The 19,469-nt window shown below is 38.7% G+C and overlaps 1 protein-coding gene across 1 annotated transcript in view; it reads right to left on the reverse strand.

The window, feature by feature from the left end:
• The window catches only part of LOC131028175 (calcium-dependent protein kinase 13), a 160,055-nt gene that overhangs the window by 71,320 nt on the left and 69,266 nt on the right, over positions 1–19,469 (reverse strand). The window contains exons 5-6 of the mRNA XM_057958413.2: positions 3,643–3,758; positions 3,349–3,516 (exon numbers count right to left, since the gene is read on the reverse strand). Of these exons, the coding sequence (XP_057814396.1) occupies positions 3,349–3,516; positions 3,643–3,758 (284 nt within the window). The remainder of the gene's footprint in view (positions 1–3,348; positions 3,517–3,642; positions 3,759–19,469) is intronic.

Below are 19,469 nucleotides of genomic sequence, written 5' to 3' on the forward strand. Positions count from 1 at the left end.
TACAGCCACTTCCTATTCCTGACAGGAAGTGGGAGTGCATCTCCATGGATTTTATCACGGGCTTGTCCAAGGTCCAGGGGCGTGATTGTATCTATGTGGTGGTGGATAGGCTGACAAAATATGCTCACTTCTTCCCTATCACTACTACGTACTCAGCAGCCCAGGTGGCAGAGGTCTTCTTCAGGGAGGTTTTCAGATTACACGGTTTGCCTCAGAACATTGTGAGTGACAGGGACAGCCGCTTCATGAGTCACTTCTGGCGGGAGGTATTCCGGTTGTGTGGCACTGAGCTTACACCTAGCACCAGTTATCACCCACAGACCGATGGTCAAACGGAGATTGTGAACAAATGGGTGGAAGGGTATTTGAGGAATTATGTGGCAGCTCAGCAGCGAGCTTGGATCAGATTGATATATCTCTGTGAGTATTGCTACAACACTACATACCACATGACCATACAAATGACACCCTTCAGGGCACTTTACGGTTATGAGGCACCCAGTTTTTTGGATTTAGTGTTGGGTGACAGTCGAGTACCTAGTGCAGGTGAGTTACTACAGGAGAGTAAGGACATAGTTGCGACTCTCAGAGACAATATTGCTAGAGCTCAGAACCAGCAGAAACAATATGCAGACCAGAAGAGGACTGAGCGCAGTTTTGAGGTGAATGATATGGTTTACCTCATGTTGCAGCCATACAGGCAGTCCACTCTCAAGAAGAGTGGTGCAGAGAAACTCAAGCCACGTTACTATGGACCATTTAGGATTATCAGGAAGGTTGGTGAGGTGGCTTATTAGTTGGAGCTTCCCGCAAATAGCAGAGTGCATAATGTATTCCATGTGTCACGCCTCAAGAAGGCGTTGGGTCAGAGTGTGGTGCCTTCTGCAATATTACCTCCCTTGGATGATGAGGGGAAGTTGATCTTGGTTCTAGAATCCATCTTGGATAGCAGAGAGAAGAAGCTTCGCAGGCGAGTGATCAGAGAGTACCTGATTAAGTGGAAGGATCTACCTGTTGAGGATGCTACTTGGGAGGGTGAAGCCATTCTGCAGCATCCTGCATTGAGATTGCTTGAGGCCAAGCAATTTCAGGAGGGGCGGACTGTCATGTCCCCTCTTTAGTATGACATGACACTTTACGTGGATTTGCCTATTCCAGACTCTCGTAGGCAGATGGTTGTGGTGAGAGAGTCATTTTGGCGTTTATTTGGTGAATGGATGGCTCATTATGCTCTTGGAGACATTATATTTTATTATTTGGGGCCAAGATGTTATATTTTTAAATTGAGGTGCACTTTTTATTTTATGAAGTAACTTTTTATCTAAAAAGTGCAATGAGGCTTCTAGAAGATTCTATTATGGATACTTCTAGAAAGTCATGGATACTTCTAGAAAGACTAAGAGGCTTCTAGAAGATTCTATTATGGATACTTCTAGAAAGTTATGGATACTTCTAGAAAGACTAAGAGGCTTCTAGAAGATTCTATTATGTGTATAAATAGACCCCATGGGTCTCTCATTTGGCATCCAAGTTTATTTTTTCTCTAGTGCATCTACTTGAGCATTTGTGGAGCTTGAAGGTCTACAAGTATTCAGCTGAATCATTGGGAACGATACCTCCCAAGTGATTGCATAACTGAGGGGGTGAAAGATCCTCTGAAGGGTTGCTCTTCGGAATTGGTACTCAGCCAATTCAGGTGTGCTTAATTGGAATACTATCTTGTCAGGGTTCGATTTAGAGATCAGTTGCAAACTTACATCTTTGTTCATGTATCAATGAATGTCATTGTCTATCATTAGAAAAGTCTGAAATAGTGATCAGAAATTAATTGCAACAGTTGTATACTTCAAACTCCCATATTTCTGAAGCATGTATGACATCTATTTGACATAATGTCAATTCTAGAATTGATGAAAAATTGAGTTGTTCCCTTGGTAGTTAAATTGATATATGTTTCCTATATACTTTGCAAATCAGTAAAGTGCTTAGTTGTAGATTGTATGTAACTTGTTGGACAATATTCCTTGAATCAAAATCATCAATTCTTCCATACATAAGCAAGGGATACTACATTTAATAAATATTAATTAATTAATAATATTATCAAACAAATATTCATTAAATATTAATTAATTAATAATAACTAAATATTAATTAATTAATAGTGATTGCTACATTTATTATTAAATCATATTTCAAAGTGGGGACATTACAAGGAGAGCCCACTGATCTTTCCTTATCAAGATGCAGCATTTTCAAATCATTTGTAGGAGGTGGGGGAGGCCGTTGGGCCCCCCCACCTATCTTTCCCATTTCTAAAGCAGACAGGAATCAGCAGCACAAAATCTGACAGAGAACAGCAAAACAGAGATGACAGCAGAACCACAAGACCCTAGCTCGAGCTCGACAGAATCCCTAAACCCTATCTCCTGCTCTAGCTCCCTCAATTTGAACTATGTTATTGGTGCACAAACATAGCATAGTTGAAGGATATTTATCTTTATAAATAATATCACAATATATATTACATTTTTTATTTTATATTATTAAAGCATATACAACTACAACTCCTCATTATTCCTCCTAGATTTAGGTGAATATCACCAAATAAAAATATTTCACTTTAAATGTTTTAAAATTTTGGGGAAGTCTTTCAAATTGGGAGCTTTGATATTGTAGAAATATTTCTCTATTGACAACATCTTGGCAAAAATACTGAATGCGGAATGAACACATCCAATTCGCCAATGACAGAAGAGATAGCCCAGCCACCAAATCATGCTTCTTGCAACCATCACATGCCCAGCTGAATATGTATAATTGCTTCTACCACATATCAAGTCTGAGTATGTATAACTTCTGCTATCATGTTTCTGCTATTTATATTGATTAATAAATGATACGCATGTATACTTCAGTGTTTATAATCCACACAATATAGCAGGTACAAGAATAGCAGGTACAAGAATAGCTCGCTAATATTTTGTACAATCACCAGAAATTTCTCATTCCATGTTCTAAGCCATAGATAAATGAGTAAGATGAATCAGACTAATGCTCTCCTTCACAAGAAAAAAAATTCCTCTAGGTCTTCAATTTATTTCTATCAACAGAAGTTCTATACTTTTGTAAATACTAAATAGTAAATACCTATATTTTGTAATTAAGTGTACTTGTGAAAAAATGCATCGGCATTGAATTAACATTCTTTCTTTTTGAAAAATGAAAGAAAGGTACACGTGCAAAAGATGCATTATCAAATGAGGTCACATAATATACAGTGAATCTTATTCTTACAGACCAAAGAAGATTAATGGGTTGGACAAGACATGTCAATGGAATACTTACAGCATCAATTAATATTTGCACTTCTGAGTCAGCCATCTGATAACCAAGATTATGGAGGCCTTCCTTCATCTTCTCATATGATAGTGTGCCACTGTTATCAGTGTCCATTGTCTGAAACATATCTTTAATGCTCTTCGCTTCTTCAACGGATAAGTGTTCAGCCATGACCTATTGACAAATTCAGATTTAACAGAGTTGTGTACCCAGAAAATACTGATGCAACATAGTTATTGTTCAAACATTTTATGGATAAATAATAACATCATGACACTGTAGTCAAGCTTTTGAACTAACCCTTAAAGCTCTCTTTTTGAACTTGTTCATCATAGAAAATTGTGTAAGCCTTGTCTTCACTACATCACCAAGGGGAATATTTGGAGCCTTTTTGGCATTCTGTAACCAAGGATGGTCTGTGCAACATACCATAAAAGCAAATAAGGTAATATTCACGTTTAAACACAATTGGCTAGCCAAGATTGCAAATCGTAAGGCACTTAATTCAGTGCTAAATTGGGGAATTGTATAAAACAGAATATTGACATATATACAAATTAGATCTGTGGTCTGGCTACAAAAGACATTATACAAACATATGATTCAGCTTATTATCAGATAGAACTCTGCTTTAAATCATCAAGAACAATTTAGGGTAAAAATCAATGATAGTTATGCAATATTTTCTATGACTGGTAGCAGAAATTACAGTATTTACACTGAAAAACAGGAACAATGAACCATTTATTATAGGAAAATAAATGTGAATTTGAAACATAGTCTAGGTTTTCTTATAATTCTATGAAAAAAGTGCATGCAACCCTGCACTGTATTTTATAATAGAGGAGAATCGATGAACATTCCATTTTCTAAAAATTTAGAATCAGCTTTGCCGAGCTTCTCTCTTGTAAATTTTGGTTTTGAGTTGGCTGATACTCTACACTTGATCAAGAGCTTTCATCTATCTTTGACAAGAAGTCCAACCCACCAGATTTTTCATTAAATCCTATCTGACTGAAGATATTAAATATACTTAATTAGTTTTTATGCCAATCTGAGACCCGTGACAGTAAAACAACATCCAACAAAAGAAACGAGGAAGTGCACAAGGAAACAAAGGCATGGAACAGGAAACACTGTTTCATATTGCTAAGGACAGAAGAATTCAAATCCCAAGCCTTGAAAAGGAAAAAATGCATATGTAGAATAAATACTAATATTCCCAAAAGACCATAAGAAATGGAACTCAAACTACATCATATATAGGACATCATAAATGTTTAAAATAATAACTTTGAAAGAAATTTAAATACAAAGAAAATGAAAAAATAAATATAATATTGCAGTGAGCAGTGTAGCTTCTAATTTTTTTTAAAATATCACTAAGCAAGATGCAACTATCACAAAAAAGGGAATTCCCCTTCTACATAAATCAGGGTAAAATCTCCCTATTAGACTTCATATGTAAATGGCATTCAAGATTGCAATCATAAGTTGTGTTGAACCTTTTTCATGGACTAGCTAGGACTCAAACTTGGGACAACCCATTTGCTGCTAGGGTGCTCTGCCACTAAGCTAATAGCCCAATTGTGACCAGCCCATCTACAATCTAGGTGTGGCTCATTCTCCAAGACCCGCCCCTTAAGCGACATTGCAGGTGCTTGGGGCTCCTAGCCTTTGGTCTGGTTTTGATATCATGTTGAACCTTTTTCATGGACTAGCTAAAACTCAAAACCCAAGACCACCCATTTGTTACTAGGTGTAATGTCCCCTTTTGGGATATTCTTTGAAATAATAGAATTCACTCAAGATATAATAATAGTTTTAACATGGATTGCAATCTATATAAATATATTCAAGTTAGTAAATCATAACACAATACCCAAGTTGATCAAATCGTGAATTCCCCATAAATACGTTGCACCTAAGTCACAGGATACGGCGATTTTCATGGATGAGGTTCGAATTTAATCGAATTTCAAACTTCTATAAAAAAAATCAAATTTAATCGAATTTCCTCTATAAAGCACTGCTATCCGCCTCTAAACACAACTCAGCTGGTCGTGGGTATTCTTTGTATATGCTTTGTATCTATTGGGTCATGGGTGTCTGCAACTACTGTGTCACCCTCGGATTTTCTCTAACAAGGGTCGCTATTCTGATAATTTATTAGAAGTATACATATATTTAAAAATAAACAAAATTATAGAAGGCAAATTTTATCTGAATTTTTTTTTGAATTTTTCCCTTGTCGAATTTCATCCGAATTTCATGGCTATCGAATTCGAATTCGAATTCGAACCTTGTGACTTAGCGTTGCACTACTGAGCTAAAAGACCCCATCCCTAACTCAACAGTGACAAAACCATGGACCCCATCCCTAGTTTGTCAAAGGTAGGAAAAGACCTCGCCCTTCCAAACCCTAGCTCACCCTGCCCGATGACAATACCAAGGACCTCGACCCTAGCTTGGCAAAGGGTAGGAAAAGACACTATCCTTGCAAACCTTAGCCCACTATGTGGGCATGGACCCAATCCGATCCACAAGTAATAACTAGAATTTTCAAAATTGATGACTTGGTATATTTGTCGGACTATTGTTAAATAATATTTCTTGATGGATTAACAATTAATCCCTTGAATAATATTTGAATTTTATTCTAAGAGTTTCCTGATGAGAGGACGAGAGGGGCACGGGGATGGATTTCGGGGACCGGGGAAACAAGGGCCTAAATTTGGGGATGGTAAGGGGATGACAGTGAAGCGGTGGTAGGAGGGAGTGGTGCTGATATAGAAATAGAGGTGAATTGAAATATTCAAGGAAACATCTGCAATATAATATCTCTGTGAGTGCCCCATGAAAGGCCAACTAATTTTCATGAAGTTAAAGGTTGCAATCAATATGTAATGGCATGTTCCATATAGCAAGCGACTCATCGGCGTCCCCAAAAGAGGTGGTAGAGGTGGCAGAAGTGGTGGTGCTGTGGGTGGACATTTCCCCCAAGTCCCCATGTCTCGGAAATGTCCCCCTACAGGGGACGCAAGTTTATTTGGGGGGGACACATCCCTGTGGAACACTGACTTTATTAGGAATAATTATCTGAAATTATAACTACTGCTGAGTGTATTTCTGGAATTCTGCCTTGAATTGATGAATTGAGTTATAGACTGATGCTTGATTGATTGTTAATTGATTTGTCCTGCTGTTCTGAATTTATCTTCTGAGTTGTTATGATCTGAATTTTTGTTTTGAATCCCTTCTAGATGATGATCTCTCCAACAAAAATCGATTTCTATATTATATCTATTCACGGGAGGGGTCGCACCTCTTCCTTGCTATCTCTTTTCAAGGAGTCACCCTCCATAATGGAGTGATGCCTTTTGTTTACTTTACATACTAGTTTATTTAATCATAGCCACCACTAATTAATCGCAGTCGGCCCCCTTTGATTGGCACTTTAATTCTTTTTAATTTTAGTTGGCCTCTTTATTCAATTGCTGGTCTTTTTTCTCTAAGTTTGCCCTATCATTCCTTAAATTTTATCGCCTAAGTTAATTATTTATAATTGTCTGCAATCTACCTTTATAAATGTTGCGATCTAAACTGGTATTTGGTGAGCCATTACAGTCCGCCCTTCCCAAGATTGCTTGTCGTCGGCGATTTTGTATTGGGATGATGATGGAGAGAGTGTTCAATATGACTCTCAATAGGAAATGGCTTGGTCTTTGAAACTTCTACCTTTGTTGGGAAAATTTTTATTAAAATCTATTTCACAATTCAACTTCCACTTTGCTACTCTAATATTATCACAAGTTGCAAATTTGAACTGGGATATATTTTTACCTCTAATTCAAAAGTGAGTAATCCCACAACATAACCGAGAATCAGAAATTTGCAAGGTTGGCAATTTCAAGACAAGTTTTCTCATTCACTGAGAGAAGGAACAAAGTCATCTTGTAATTGCAAGAAATTGATTGGTTGGCCCTATGTTTGCATAATGTAATGGATATCTCTTCAATTCAAGGAAAGTGATGAGCTTTTTTGTATATAAATATGAGGATTAGAAGCATGACAAACATCTATGACCTTAAATGTGATGCTTTTCTTCTGAAGAGTTTTATATTCATTTAGTCCACCTTCAAAATTCGTCTTTCCTTTCATTGGTTAATTTAGGATCTGTTGTGACCTTATTCACACATCACCCCATTGAGAATGGGAACCCTCTCCTTTCCTACTTTCTAGGGTTTTTGTTAGTGTCCCGTGGCCTTCCGCTTCAGTTTTGCTCAGTTCTCTCAAGTTTTGAACGGTTTGAGTCTTAAGGATTGAAAGTCAGTTTTTGCAAACCAAGTGATAACAGAGTCTAGACGTCATCAAAGTGCCCAGAAATGCTGAAGGATGAAGAACACAATTGATTTGAGAGAATTCAGACAACTTTCTATTTTTGGAAAGTTTGTTTTTTTGTTTTTTCCTATTTTTTAGGAAGTTTCGTTTTTGGCATTTTTAGCTCGATCCCCGAGATGGCTATTTTTAGAAAGTTTTCCCTATTTTTTAGGGATGTCTGCTTTTTGCTTTTTCAAAGTGGGGACCTAGGGTTTGCACCAGCACCACTGACCTGCATCGATCGCGATCGAAAACTTTCAAGTTTTGACCCAAAAAGCTAAGTTCCTAAATTTTAGGGGTCATGATGCTTCGGATGGGTTACCTGAGTATGGATTTAAAATATCATGCTAATCTGGCTAAAATTGAATAAGTTATTAAATTTTGAATATTTCTCTAAGTCTGGCTAATCATGTTTGGTGGTGAATGTTATGTCAGGAACTCAAAAAGTCCGCCCTCATGGAAGGGAAGCATGGGCATGACCTTCTTAAAGTCCACCCTACTCTTGATTGCATTGGAGCATGTTTCAAAAAGTCCACCCAATTTGCAAGGTGAAGTATAAGTATCATGTTCCTCCAAAAGTCTGCCCATGATGAGAAGGAGATTCTTAAAGTCCGCCATATTCAAGAGGGAGACTCACAAAGTCCATCCAAGGTGAGGTATAGATGTTATGAACTCCAAAGTCCGCCCAAGGTGCAAGTGCAATGGTACTTCAAGCTCCAAAAAGTCTGCCCAAGCAAAGTGGTGTGTGAACATGAAAAGTCCGCCCTCCAAGGTTTCCAAAACCTTCTCAAAGTCCGCCCAAGCAACTCTGCCCATGAAGGAGGTCCAAGGAGGCAAGAAAGTCCGCCCAAGGTGATGAGAAAGGGTGCCTAAGTATGAAAAAGTCCACCTTGACAGAGTTGAAGGAAGTTTCTAAGTGTTTGGAGGAAGTAAAGTCCGCCCTCCTAAGATCATGCATCAACAAAGTCCGCCTTGCAATGAAAGGTTAAGGTTTTCCAAGTTTCACAAAGTCCGCCCAAGGTGAGGTATAGATGTAATCGACCCCTCCCAAGTCCGCCCTAAGGTGAGATAAGACGTAAGCAAATGGTGCATAAGGCTAACAAAGTTCGCCTTGAGGAAGGTTTGAAGGCCAAGTGCATAAGGCAAAAAGTCCGCCCTCCTAAGATCATGCATCAACAAAGTCCGCCTTAGATAGAAAGATTTTGAAGATGATAAACTCCTCCCTATTATGCATAAAATGAGCAAAGTCCGCCCTAGGTGGTGTTGATGTGTGTTTTATGCACATAACATTTCAGAATAAAATACCAAGGTAATTTACCCTCTCTTGAACCAAATCACCTCAGATGCTAAGGGTAAGATCAGCTAAAATGCTTCCAAGGTTTCTACATGTCAAGTCTTGAGGAGTGGGTAACTCAATGATCATTAAATATGTGGAATAGGTGTGCTGACAACTAAGGATTTAGCAATGTAGTTCTGGACTTAATTCTTACTAAAAAATGGGCAAAAGGAATAGGGTTCAGGAAATCTATTCTAGGCCTAGGAATGTAGGAAATGATGAACAAATTTAGTGGAATCAAACTAGGCCAGGTCTCACAAATAGGTATTGACACAAGCTTAGTGCAATCGTCTAAGGTGTACTCAAAGATTTTCAGACTATTACCATCAAACGTTGACACCATCCAAGTTGATGCTTGTGAAGGGACGCATAATAGTTGAAGTTAAGCTTACTCAAATTTTCAATCGACCACACAAGGCGCGCTTACCAACGGCAAGAGGCTAGTGGTATGGATTAAGGATTCCACACAAATATATTCAACAAATCTTTCACTCAATCTAATAAACATGAAAATAAATTCTAATCTAACTTGGAGGAATTGAGAACCATGAATGAAAAGACAACATTTGAAGAGCAAAATCACCAACAATTGAACAATGATTTAGATTCAAATACTTGCCGCACATACCAACAATTCTACCAAAACTCTCTTACAAATGAGAGACAATGAGGTATATATAGAGTCTCTTACAAAATGGATGGTCGAGATTAAAACTAAATCAAGGGCCAAGATCATGCCAACAAAACCCTAGAATTGCCCTAATTAGGGTTTACATAAAAAATGGTGCCACCAACATATGGTCCAATAGAAAGATACCTAGTCATCAAATAGGGAATCTTCTAGAAGATTCCTCCCTGCATCTCTCTCTCTCCTAGCATGCTCCAGGAATCTAGCCAATACAGAATCTAACTCCACCATGGAAATGCTAGGTAAGGTATCTTGCTGTAAATCAATCACGTCCAATGAATCTGAGCAAGCTTCCAAAGTGTGCTCCCAATCTGGCATGAGCTTCTGCGAACTATGAACATGAATCAACAAAGAGACCAAATCATCCATCTAACTCTTCTTCAAAGAGTCCAACTGACAAAAATACATAAGCTTCATCTTGTCTCTTAATTCAGCTAAGTGTAAACCACTAGCATCACTAACATCAACACCCAATAGTTCCTCAATTGAAGCAAGGATCTTCATCTGAATGTCCTGAATCAATCCTTCCATCTATGTACAACTTAGTTGGGCATTCTCATAAGTTGATTTCTTCATGGCCAATGAACAATACCAGCCATGGAAATCGTACCTGTCTCCACTGTGCACAATGCTCTCGCTGATCAATGTGGACTTGGGAATCTTCTTCAAAGCTCTAAGGTGTGGAATAGTCTTCTCTTGAATAGGCCGGAATTCTTCCCAAACTCCCTCCAAATACTGGATTCTAAACATGAGCCCTGTTGTCCTATCATATGCCTAGACAAACTGAGTAAGGAAATCATTTGTTTGTTTTCTTGCACTCTCAATCCATTTCTCGCTACCTCATAGTGTGAATGTAGTCCATGATTAACCGCAATAGGGGAAATAAGGATGGGATTCTCACACCTTATCCCCGCAATATACTCTCTAAGTCTGATATTCTCTTCTCCTTCTCTTCAATTTCTCTATCCAACCTTGTGTTGATCGCCCTAAGGTTGTCACCAAACTCCTGAAACTCTTGCTCTCTTGTAGTACGGCCGAGGGCAACTGAAGTAATCTGGAAATCCATACGAGTAGCAATGTCCGCCATCACACCTCCAATAGGAACAGCCACCTTCGCAATTTGCATTCATGTCTCATCTCTAGCTATGTGCGACAAAATATCAGCTCTCTTGGGTTCTTTCCCCTTATTGCTCCTAGCTAGGTAGTCATCAATGTTATCAATAGGTTATACTTCTATCATCTTCTTACTCTTTTCCATACTTTTCATCAGCCAATCAAGAATAGCGGCCATCTCCATACCATCATCGAGACACATATCTCGATGGAGCCCTCTCAATGCCGAGATAGCATCATCATCATCATCAGGATTACTCTTGGTCAAATCATACATCTCATTTCCCAAACTTACCTCCAAAGGACAGTAGGGGATCCCAACTGATCATCATTCTCATTTGGTGGAGCAGATGTCATTGTGGCATGTAAATCATGGATATTCTCTGGTAGTATCACTATGTTGGAACATTGTTGGGTCTCCTTATTATGTTTAGTTATTTCAACTTCCTTAATTGATGAGACACTGAGAGGGGGTGAAGGAATGATAGTCATTTGTTTCTTCTTCTTGACCTCCTCAATCTTCTTCCCTCCGACCTTGACTCCTCTTGGCGTGTTTTTCCTTCTCTTGGGAGCTTGACTCTCTTCATCTGCATGAATCCTGACATCACTGATAGTCCTCTGATCATCTTCGGAAATAGATTCTTTCGGCTTCAATCTTTTCATAAGTGAAGGAAATGCCCATTGCAACTAACTTATTCATCTGAATATCCACCCATGTACGGGAGAAACTCAAGACCTCTCTCATCAATATCTTTAAATCTATCTCTTCTAATTCTGACCAATTAGGCAATAAGATCGCCTTCTTCATTTCATTTTCATATTGTGGATGCGTATGATCCTTGTCATCTAACACCTGATCAGGAATGAGGAAAAGTCAACACTTCCTCATGAAATCCACTGACATTCTGGATCACATTCGTCTCTTCACTGCCTGCTCGTCCATTAGGTTGGCCCAATAATCTTCTATGTCTGTCTTGTGGATGAACTTCTCTCCTCTGATCCTTCCAACTTTCTTATCTGGATCAAATCTTCTCTTTTCTTGTATGTTGCAAATCGATAGAATGCAAGCTCCTCACTCGCAGTCTTGGCGGCTAAGGCAGACTGGCAAACCTCCAACGTCTTCCCAACTGAAATAGGGAATGCCATGCATGTCCTATGCTTCTCTTTCTGAATGGAATCAAACTCTAGAAGTTGTCTCACCACTTCCAACAAGATCATTATGTCATAAGGATACCTAGGAAGCCTGTAGGGTTCAGATTGAAACCCATGAATCCTAAGGTACGTGAAAGTGGGAAACTGTATATACCACGATCCATATTTCTATATTAGCTCTGTTGCCTCCTTGGACAACTTCTTGTAGATTCCGCCTTGCATCATCCGCGTGATGTACACTATGAACACATCATTCACTCTCTTATAATCTTCAATTCTATACATTTTCAGCTGGGGATAGCACTCATATCTCCTGAATTATCCTTGCCCATTCCTGACTTCACCTTTGCATATCAATCCTTTGTATGTAACAAACCGTGCAAGAAAGTATACCAAGTAGGAAGTCATGGCGAATGACTTGGACCGCTCTACATTTCTCAGCTGAAAGTCCAGATTGTCACTTATGATTCTAAACCAATTTATCAACGTCCCTCTAAGACAATCCTAGATGAAGTAGAACATCCATCCATTGTATATTGCACCTTGCGGCATCCCCATCACTCTGTTAAGCAGGAATACTAAGTCACTATATTCCTCTTTGAAGTTTGTGCACATGAGTCTCTTTGGAGCCTTGGAATGATGAAGCCTAGGCTCAATCATCCACTATTCACTACATTTTTACACGCATCCATCTTCTTCGTGTATCGATCTTCATATTCATCCTTAGTTACATTCTTCATATCTGCTCCACGTGGAATTTCAAACACTTCAGCAATTGCATCCTCAGCAAGGTAGGCAATGAGAACACCCTTAGGAGTCTTGATCATTCGCGAGCGAGGATCATAACATCGTGCACACTCCAGGATGATCTCACTGCACTATATGGACTGTAGGAATCCAGCGGCTTGAAAAATACCACTCTTCATAATGTTTACATACGCTGGGGAAGGAATCTGATTTCCAATTCCGAACATCCGTTGTCGCATCAGGTTTAGGCTCAAGAAATGCATGTTCGTATCCGTAATCTCCTTCCATCTGGATGACATGTTGGATTCTGGATAAAATCCAATCTCCACAATTCTCTGTTGTTCTCTTCTTTCCTTAAATCCAAACTTCGACATCACACCTGTACAAAGCTTGAAGTTAGAACTTAGGAAAAATATAATATTCTTAATAAAAATTCCTGACTTCTTAATGATTTAGATCAATTAGGGTATGTAAATCAGGAAAATAGTCCACACTCTAGGTAGATTTTAATAATTTAAATACAAAATGTGACAAGATCAGGGTATGAAACCCTCATGAAATCAACACCTCCTTATACTTAGAAATTTTGTGCAAATTATAGTGCAAAGGAGTATACCGGATCTAGAGTGACTAAGGAAAGGCGTGAAACATTGTGTTTTCACACAAAATTATGTCTGTGGACACCTTCCGAAGTCAACAATGGAGGTCAACAAAGTCTGAAGACAACCTGCAACTGTACAAATTAACCTTTCAAAACAAGTTGCAATCACCTAACCATACATAAATTTGATGGAAAACAACTTAGCAAATCAAATCCGGGAAAAATAGTATGGCTGGTAAGAGTTAAATTTTTTGAGGACAAGCAGCCATGGCGAAGTTGCAGACCTGTAACAGCCCTCAAATGGTCAAGTAATTGACTAAAAATGACTTGAAAACTCTCCCAAAGGCAAATCGTTAAGTTTAGAGTTGGCTCACAATGAAAGTTTAAGTCTGAAAATAGATGGACAGACAACAATGGAGGTCACTCTCGCTGCAATAATGGCGTTAAAGTTCAGATCTGAGGAATGACAACAAGTAAGGAGCAATGGGAGTATCAAGCATGCATGGAATTCATCAAAATATGCCCCCAAAACACTTGCCAAATAAAAATCGAATTTTTCCAACTATGGCGTCACCTTCAAATCTAGAAAATGTCTTCAATCTGTATACAATCTGCCAACAATGGTCTGAGAACAGCAAGTGAGGATGGCGGCATCAAGGAAAATCATCAAAGTTGGAGGAAGAAACTCCAAACATAAAGATCGCCCCTTCACCAAAACCATGGATTTCTCCAAAAATGGCGAACTTTGACCAAAAATCGTGGCATGAAGGGTCATCAATGGCAACAAATCAGTCTGATAACAGCAGCCAAAAATGGCAGCCCCAAGGAAAATCACCAACTTAGAGGTAAGAGTCCTCTAAAATCATCAAAGTTGCCAAACTAGGAAAAATCGCTAACTCCCAAAAATTGAAAAATCTGAAACAATGGAGTCAAGGAACTTCAATGGCAGCAATGGAGTGAATTGCCAAGCTGGAAAAATGGAGGAATAAAATAGAAGTCTTCAACCACTCCACCAAAACACTTCATCAAAAATCGCCAATAAGAGACAAAATCGCTCTTGCATGGAGACACCTGGCAAACTTGGCAATAAAATAATGCTGGACTTCTCTCTATTTGAACTCACTTTCATCATCAAATCTCACCACACAAGCAATGTGGGATTAAACACTTGTTCTTATACTTGCTTTGGTGAAACCGATTTGCTTCTAGAAGGTTAAAACATTAAATGCTTATTGCAAATCATTTAATTGTTTTTTAAATTTATTAAATAATCGTTGATTTATTAAAAAAACAATTAAAACAAGGCTCACTTTATTAAAATATTGCAATTTAAACCAAAATTTGAGCCACTTGGGAAAATCGATCCAAGTAGGGATTTAAAAATCCCATCAAAATCATTTAAAACGTCAAATTATTCCCCATAAGGGAAAATCAATCTTAGTATGTACAAAATTTCTCAACAAAATCCATCAAAATGCACACAAAATGGTGCTAGGGGAAAATCGACCTTAGTCTGGATGAAAATCCGGACTCAAAAATCACTTCATTCGCTCAAACTACCCCTTGGTGGAAAATCGACCTCAGTTTGGATGAAAATCCAGACTCAAAATCATCAAAAAATGCTCTCAATGGAAAATTGCCTTTAGTCTGGACTGAGAGTCTGCACAAAAATCCTCAAAACTCGTCACAAAAGACCTAGTGGAAAATCGACCCAGGTGTGGAATGTCATCCGTAATTCCATCCATACTTCCCTGGTGTAAAAACATGGGTAGTCAGGGTAAATCCTGACACTTAGTCAAAATTTAATGCATCCAAGGGGAAAACGACCCTAGTATGGATTCACAATGGTGGAAAAATGAAGCAAGCCTAGATTCCAAAGGAAATCCATGTCCAGTCTGGATTCTAAGAGGGGAAAACCATGGGTAGTCAGGAATATGAGGGAAAAAGAACCTCTAGTGTGGAATTTTAACCTTTTAACCCTTAGAATATGGATTTTCATCTGGAAAATGATGATTTTTCCAGTCAGGATCACTTAGAAACTTTGAAACTCGATAAAACTCAACTGGATTTAGGCAAATTCACCCAAAAATGGAGCATAACACAAGGAAATCTATCAGGATAAAGTGTGAAATAAACTTGAATAACTTTCTAGGAGCGAGAAAACAACTCCAAAAGGTTTGAAAACACCTTAGCACTTAAAATCACCGATGAGGACATTTAAAAACACGTTAACTCTCCAAAAGGTCAACCCTTAGACAAAACTAGGATCATTATAATCTCAATTTTACGTGCTTGATCCTATAACTTCAAAACCCTAAACAACCCTAGGCATGATCAAAACTCCGAGACTCGGGCATGGGAAACACAAAATTGCCCACTAAGAAGACATAACCCTAACCTAACAACGTAGAAAGCAGGAAAAGAGGGGGTCCCCATTAGCAATGGGGCGATGTGTGAAAAGGTCACAACAGGTGGAAGACATATGAGGTGCACACATCAAGTAAAATCCGCCTTAGGAAGAAAGAGATTCCTAAATGCTACAAAGTCCGCCCAAGGTGATTAATGACGAGACAAACTCAACAAAGTCCGCCTTGCTCATAATGGAGATCAAGACAAGTCAAAGATTGCTGACCAAGTTTAAAAATAGAATATTCTAAGTGATGTCACAAAGATCTTGGAGAATTCGAACTTAAAATTGAAAATAGAAAGTTTCTTGTGGGATGAATCTTGCAGATTGAGTCGATTTTGAGACTAGAATTCAAAATAGAAACTTGCATTTGGAAGAATTCGAACTCAAGGATGATGACTATGCAACTATAAATGAAAATAGAAACTTTCTTCGAAAGCAAATAAGACTGAAATAAGAATGGAAACAGATTTTGGAAGGCAATCGCGTGTTTCTAATTACAAATTCCAACTCTAAATACAAATAGCATTCTCATTTTCATTTCAACACACAAAAGAATTCGAACTCCTAAGTATTACGAGCAGGTTGAAGAGGTTATCTTGCAGGTTTGAAGACATTTTTGCAGGTTGGGCATAATTCTGATAAAGTTCCGAGTGTCGGCACGTATTTCCAAATCACACGTAGATTTCGAAGGAATCAGATTGATAGAAAGCAAATTTATCTAGTTTTCTGAGTTTTTCAATCTGATTCTGAGTTCTTTCTATCCGTTTCTCACATTCTTCTCAGTTGGTTGGAGGTGAAATTTCATTTTTGTTGGCAAATTCTAACATCGTCCATCTTTCGAAACAAGTTTGAGTGAAGTTTTCTAATCAAAATCTGGGTTTTAGAGGTGAAATCAGAATTCAAAATCTTCTAAGTGTGAGATTTCCACAAATTTTTCAGAATATTTGAGTGTGGAAAACCCAAATTTGTGACTAAGTGTGAGAATAAAGTGAAAACTACAAGTTACTTAGTCACCAAAGCTCCAAAAATTTTAATCAAAATCCTGATTCTAACTTAAGTTTCAATTGTTTGTTTGCAAATTTCGGAGACTTTACGGTCAAAATGAAATTCCAAGTTGACAAAGACGCACCTCTTGAATCAAGGATGAACTCAAAATGGAAGAATGTTCGTGATACCAACCTCAGACATATCAATCTGAGGGAATTCAAGAAAAGGATGTTCGGCTTGGACAACCTTGTGCCTACTGTGACCGCACGTAAGATGATGAGTGGAATCGTGCATGTTGTCGGCTTTCTCCCTACTATGCAGTGCACGGAGTTGGTAGTTGAGTGTGCTAGGCACTATAACCCTGACAATAGAGATGTTATGGCACCAGAGGGAAGAGTGTTGGCCAATATCAATGATGTAGCCATAAGGGAAGCCTTTAGAATTCCAGAATATCACAATGCTATATATGTGACCAAGGATGAGGCCAATCAAATGTATCAAGACCACATGGAGGAGTACGAGGCCACCATCAATCATTCATGGCTGGACAAACCAAGAAAGGGTGCCTCTAAGCTATCAAAGAAGAACTTGGTGAGGGCATATTTTAAAGAAGATATTGGAGACATGATTGTCCTTTTGAACCGAATAATGGGTAATCCCCAAGGTGCTCCATTTGAGCCTTGGATGTATTACTTCATAAATGAGATAATGAATGGAGTCAAGATGACTGATTGGGCTCAGATAATAAGCAACAACTTGGACAGCCAGCTGAAAAAATTGGAGGGAGATAAAATCTTCTACATGCGTTCATATTTGTTCTATTCCCTTGCTAGAACTTATAGATATAGAGGCCTCACCTGCAGAGGAGAGGTGGGAAACAAGGAGAATCAGTTTCCTGTTTACGATTGTTACCCCCAACTGCATATGGAAGAAAAATTACATTTCAAGAAGGTGAATGATACATTTTTTATGCATATCACGTGAACACTACAAGGTGGATTACATCAGAGACTCTCTCAAGAGTCAAAAGACCTCAGAAGCAGATTCGGGTATTGGTATATCCAATACCCAAAATTCACCTATTTCAAAATTCAGGGATTTTCTGGATCTCCCTATAAGATCCCAATTTATCCCACCAACCGAGTTGTGCTGCTAGAAGTTGTGAGGCAACTGGAGAGCTTCATGACAGTTCAAAGAGAGAAGCAGAAGAAGGCAGGAACATCTTCTCTCACTATTGGAAATGGATTGGAAACATGTCCATCATCGCAAGTTGTTGCCACTACTGAAAAAGAGTTGGCATGGTATCCCTTCTACCAATACAAGGCAAGAAGGAACTTTGATCCATTTTGTAAGATGAAAAAGGTAGAAAGGATTGTATTTGAACACATAACTGATTTGGAGGATTATTGGGCTAATGCAGCCGATAGTTTCGAAATCAGAAGAAGATTTTGGTCGAGAATTCCCCTAAGCATGGCGAGAGCAACGGAAGTATTCAGGGTCGCTAATCAAGTAGAAGACAATCCTGAACTTGAACAGCCAGGTTTCGAGAAGATAAAAAATGAGCCACTTGCCTTGATTGATTGGGTAGACGGAGAAAGATCAAATTTGGCAGACCTTATGAAAACAGTGGTCAAATACTCTAAGTGGTGGACATCTGAGAAGACAAAGCAGCTAAAGTCCAGAGGTGTTGCCTTGACTTATGATTTGATGGGAATGGATGACTCTATGTCTTCCAACCATGGTATTTCTTTAGGTAATGCTCGGAATCCAGAAAGTGTTGGATCTCGGAAGAGAAAAGAACCTGCTGGAAATTCTGGAAAGGCCAAGGGAAAGAAAATTATTGGGGAAAGACGTGAATCAAATGAAGGTCATTAGACCTTGAGTGTCGCATCTGTTGTGCCTGACCAGAATACAATTGAAGAACAGGAGGTGGACACAGCTATGGAGGATAATGAAGTAAGAGTGCCTTCTCCTTCGGTTGAAGAGATAATGAGAGAGGCGCTATACAAAATCTAGCCAAGGAACCAGTTTTTACTAGAGCTACAGAGGTTGAAGAATCTGAGCCTCCAGAGGTTTTTCTTGATGGTATAGTTACTGGCCCTGGAGAAATAGATGGTGGATTTGATAAAGATACTATGGAGCAATCAACCATTCCAGATTGGCTGAGAGAAAGAATGAAGGTTAAGGCTCTTAAGGAAGCTCTTTTAGAGGAGAAAACAGCAGCATTCCTGGCTATGGTGAGTAAACCGGTCGAAGTAAAACAGCCCAAGCTAGCCAAGAGATTCTCTTTAATTCAAAGAGATAGCGGAGGATTCAGATCAGTGCAGGTGGTTGTACCCAAAGAAGGCAAAACTCAGGATAACATCACTCCTGAGGATTATAAAATCATCACTATGGATTTGGGTAAGCCTACTCAAACCCAAGAGATCCAAGATTTCAATGATTCTTGCAACGCTCTCAAAGCAAGACTAACCATGGAAAAGGAAAAAAGAAGGAAGGTTGAGGAAGAGAATCAGCAATGGAGAAAATATGTTCTCCATCTAACTAAGCGACTTAATCATGATATACCAATTACCCCTCCGCAGCCTCTTCCACAAGAGTCAATGAAAGATTATGAGGACATGAAGGGCACATTCAGGCAAGATAAGGAATGGACCTCAGATGTTTGGGCACATGCTAACATACTTGTGGAAAATTTGGTATCAACACACGA

This window comes from Cryptomeria japonica, chromosome 5 (assembly GCF_030272615.1).
Source record: "Cryptomeria japonica chromosome 5, Sugi_1.0, whole genome shotgun sequence".
Classification (NCBI taxonomy): domain Eukaryota; kingdom Viridiplantae; phylum Streptophyta; class Pinopsida; order Cupressales; family Cupressaceae; genus Cryptomeria; species Cryptomeria japonica.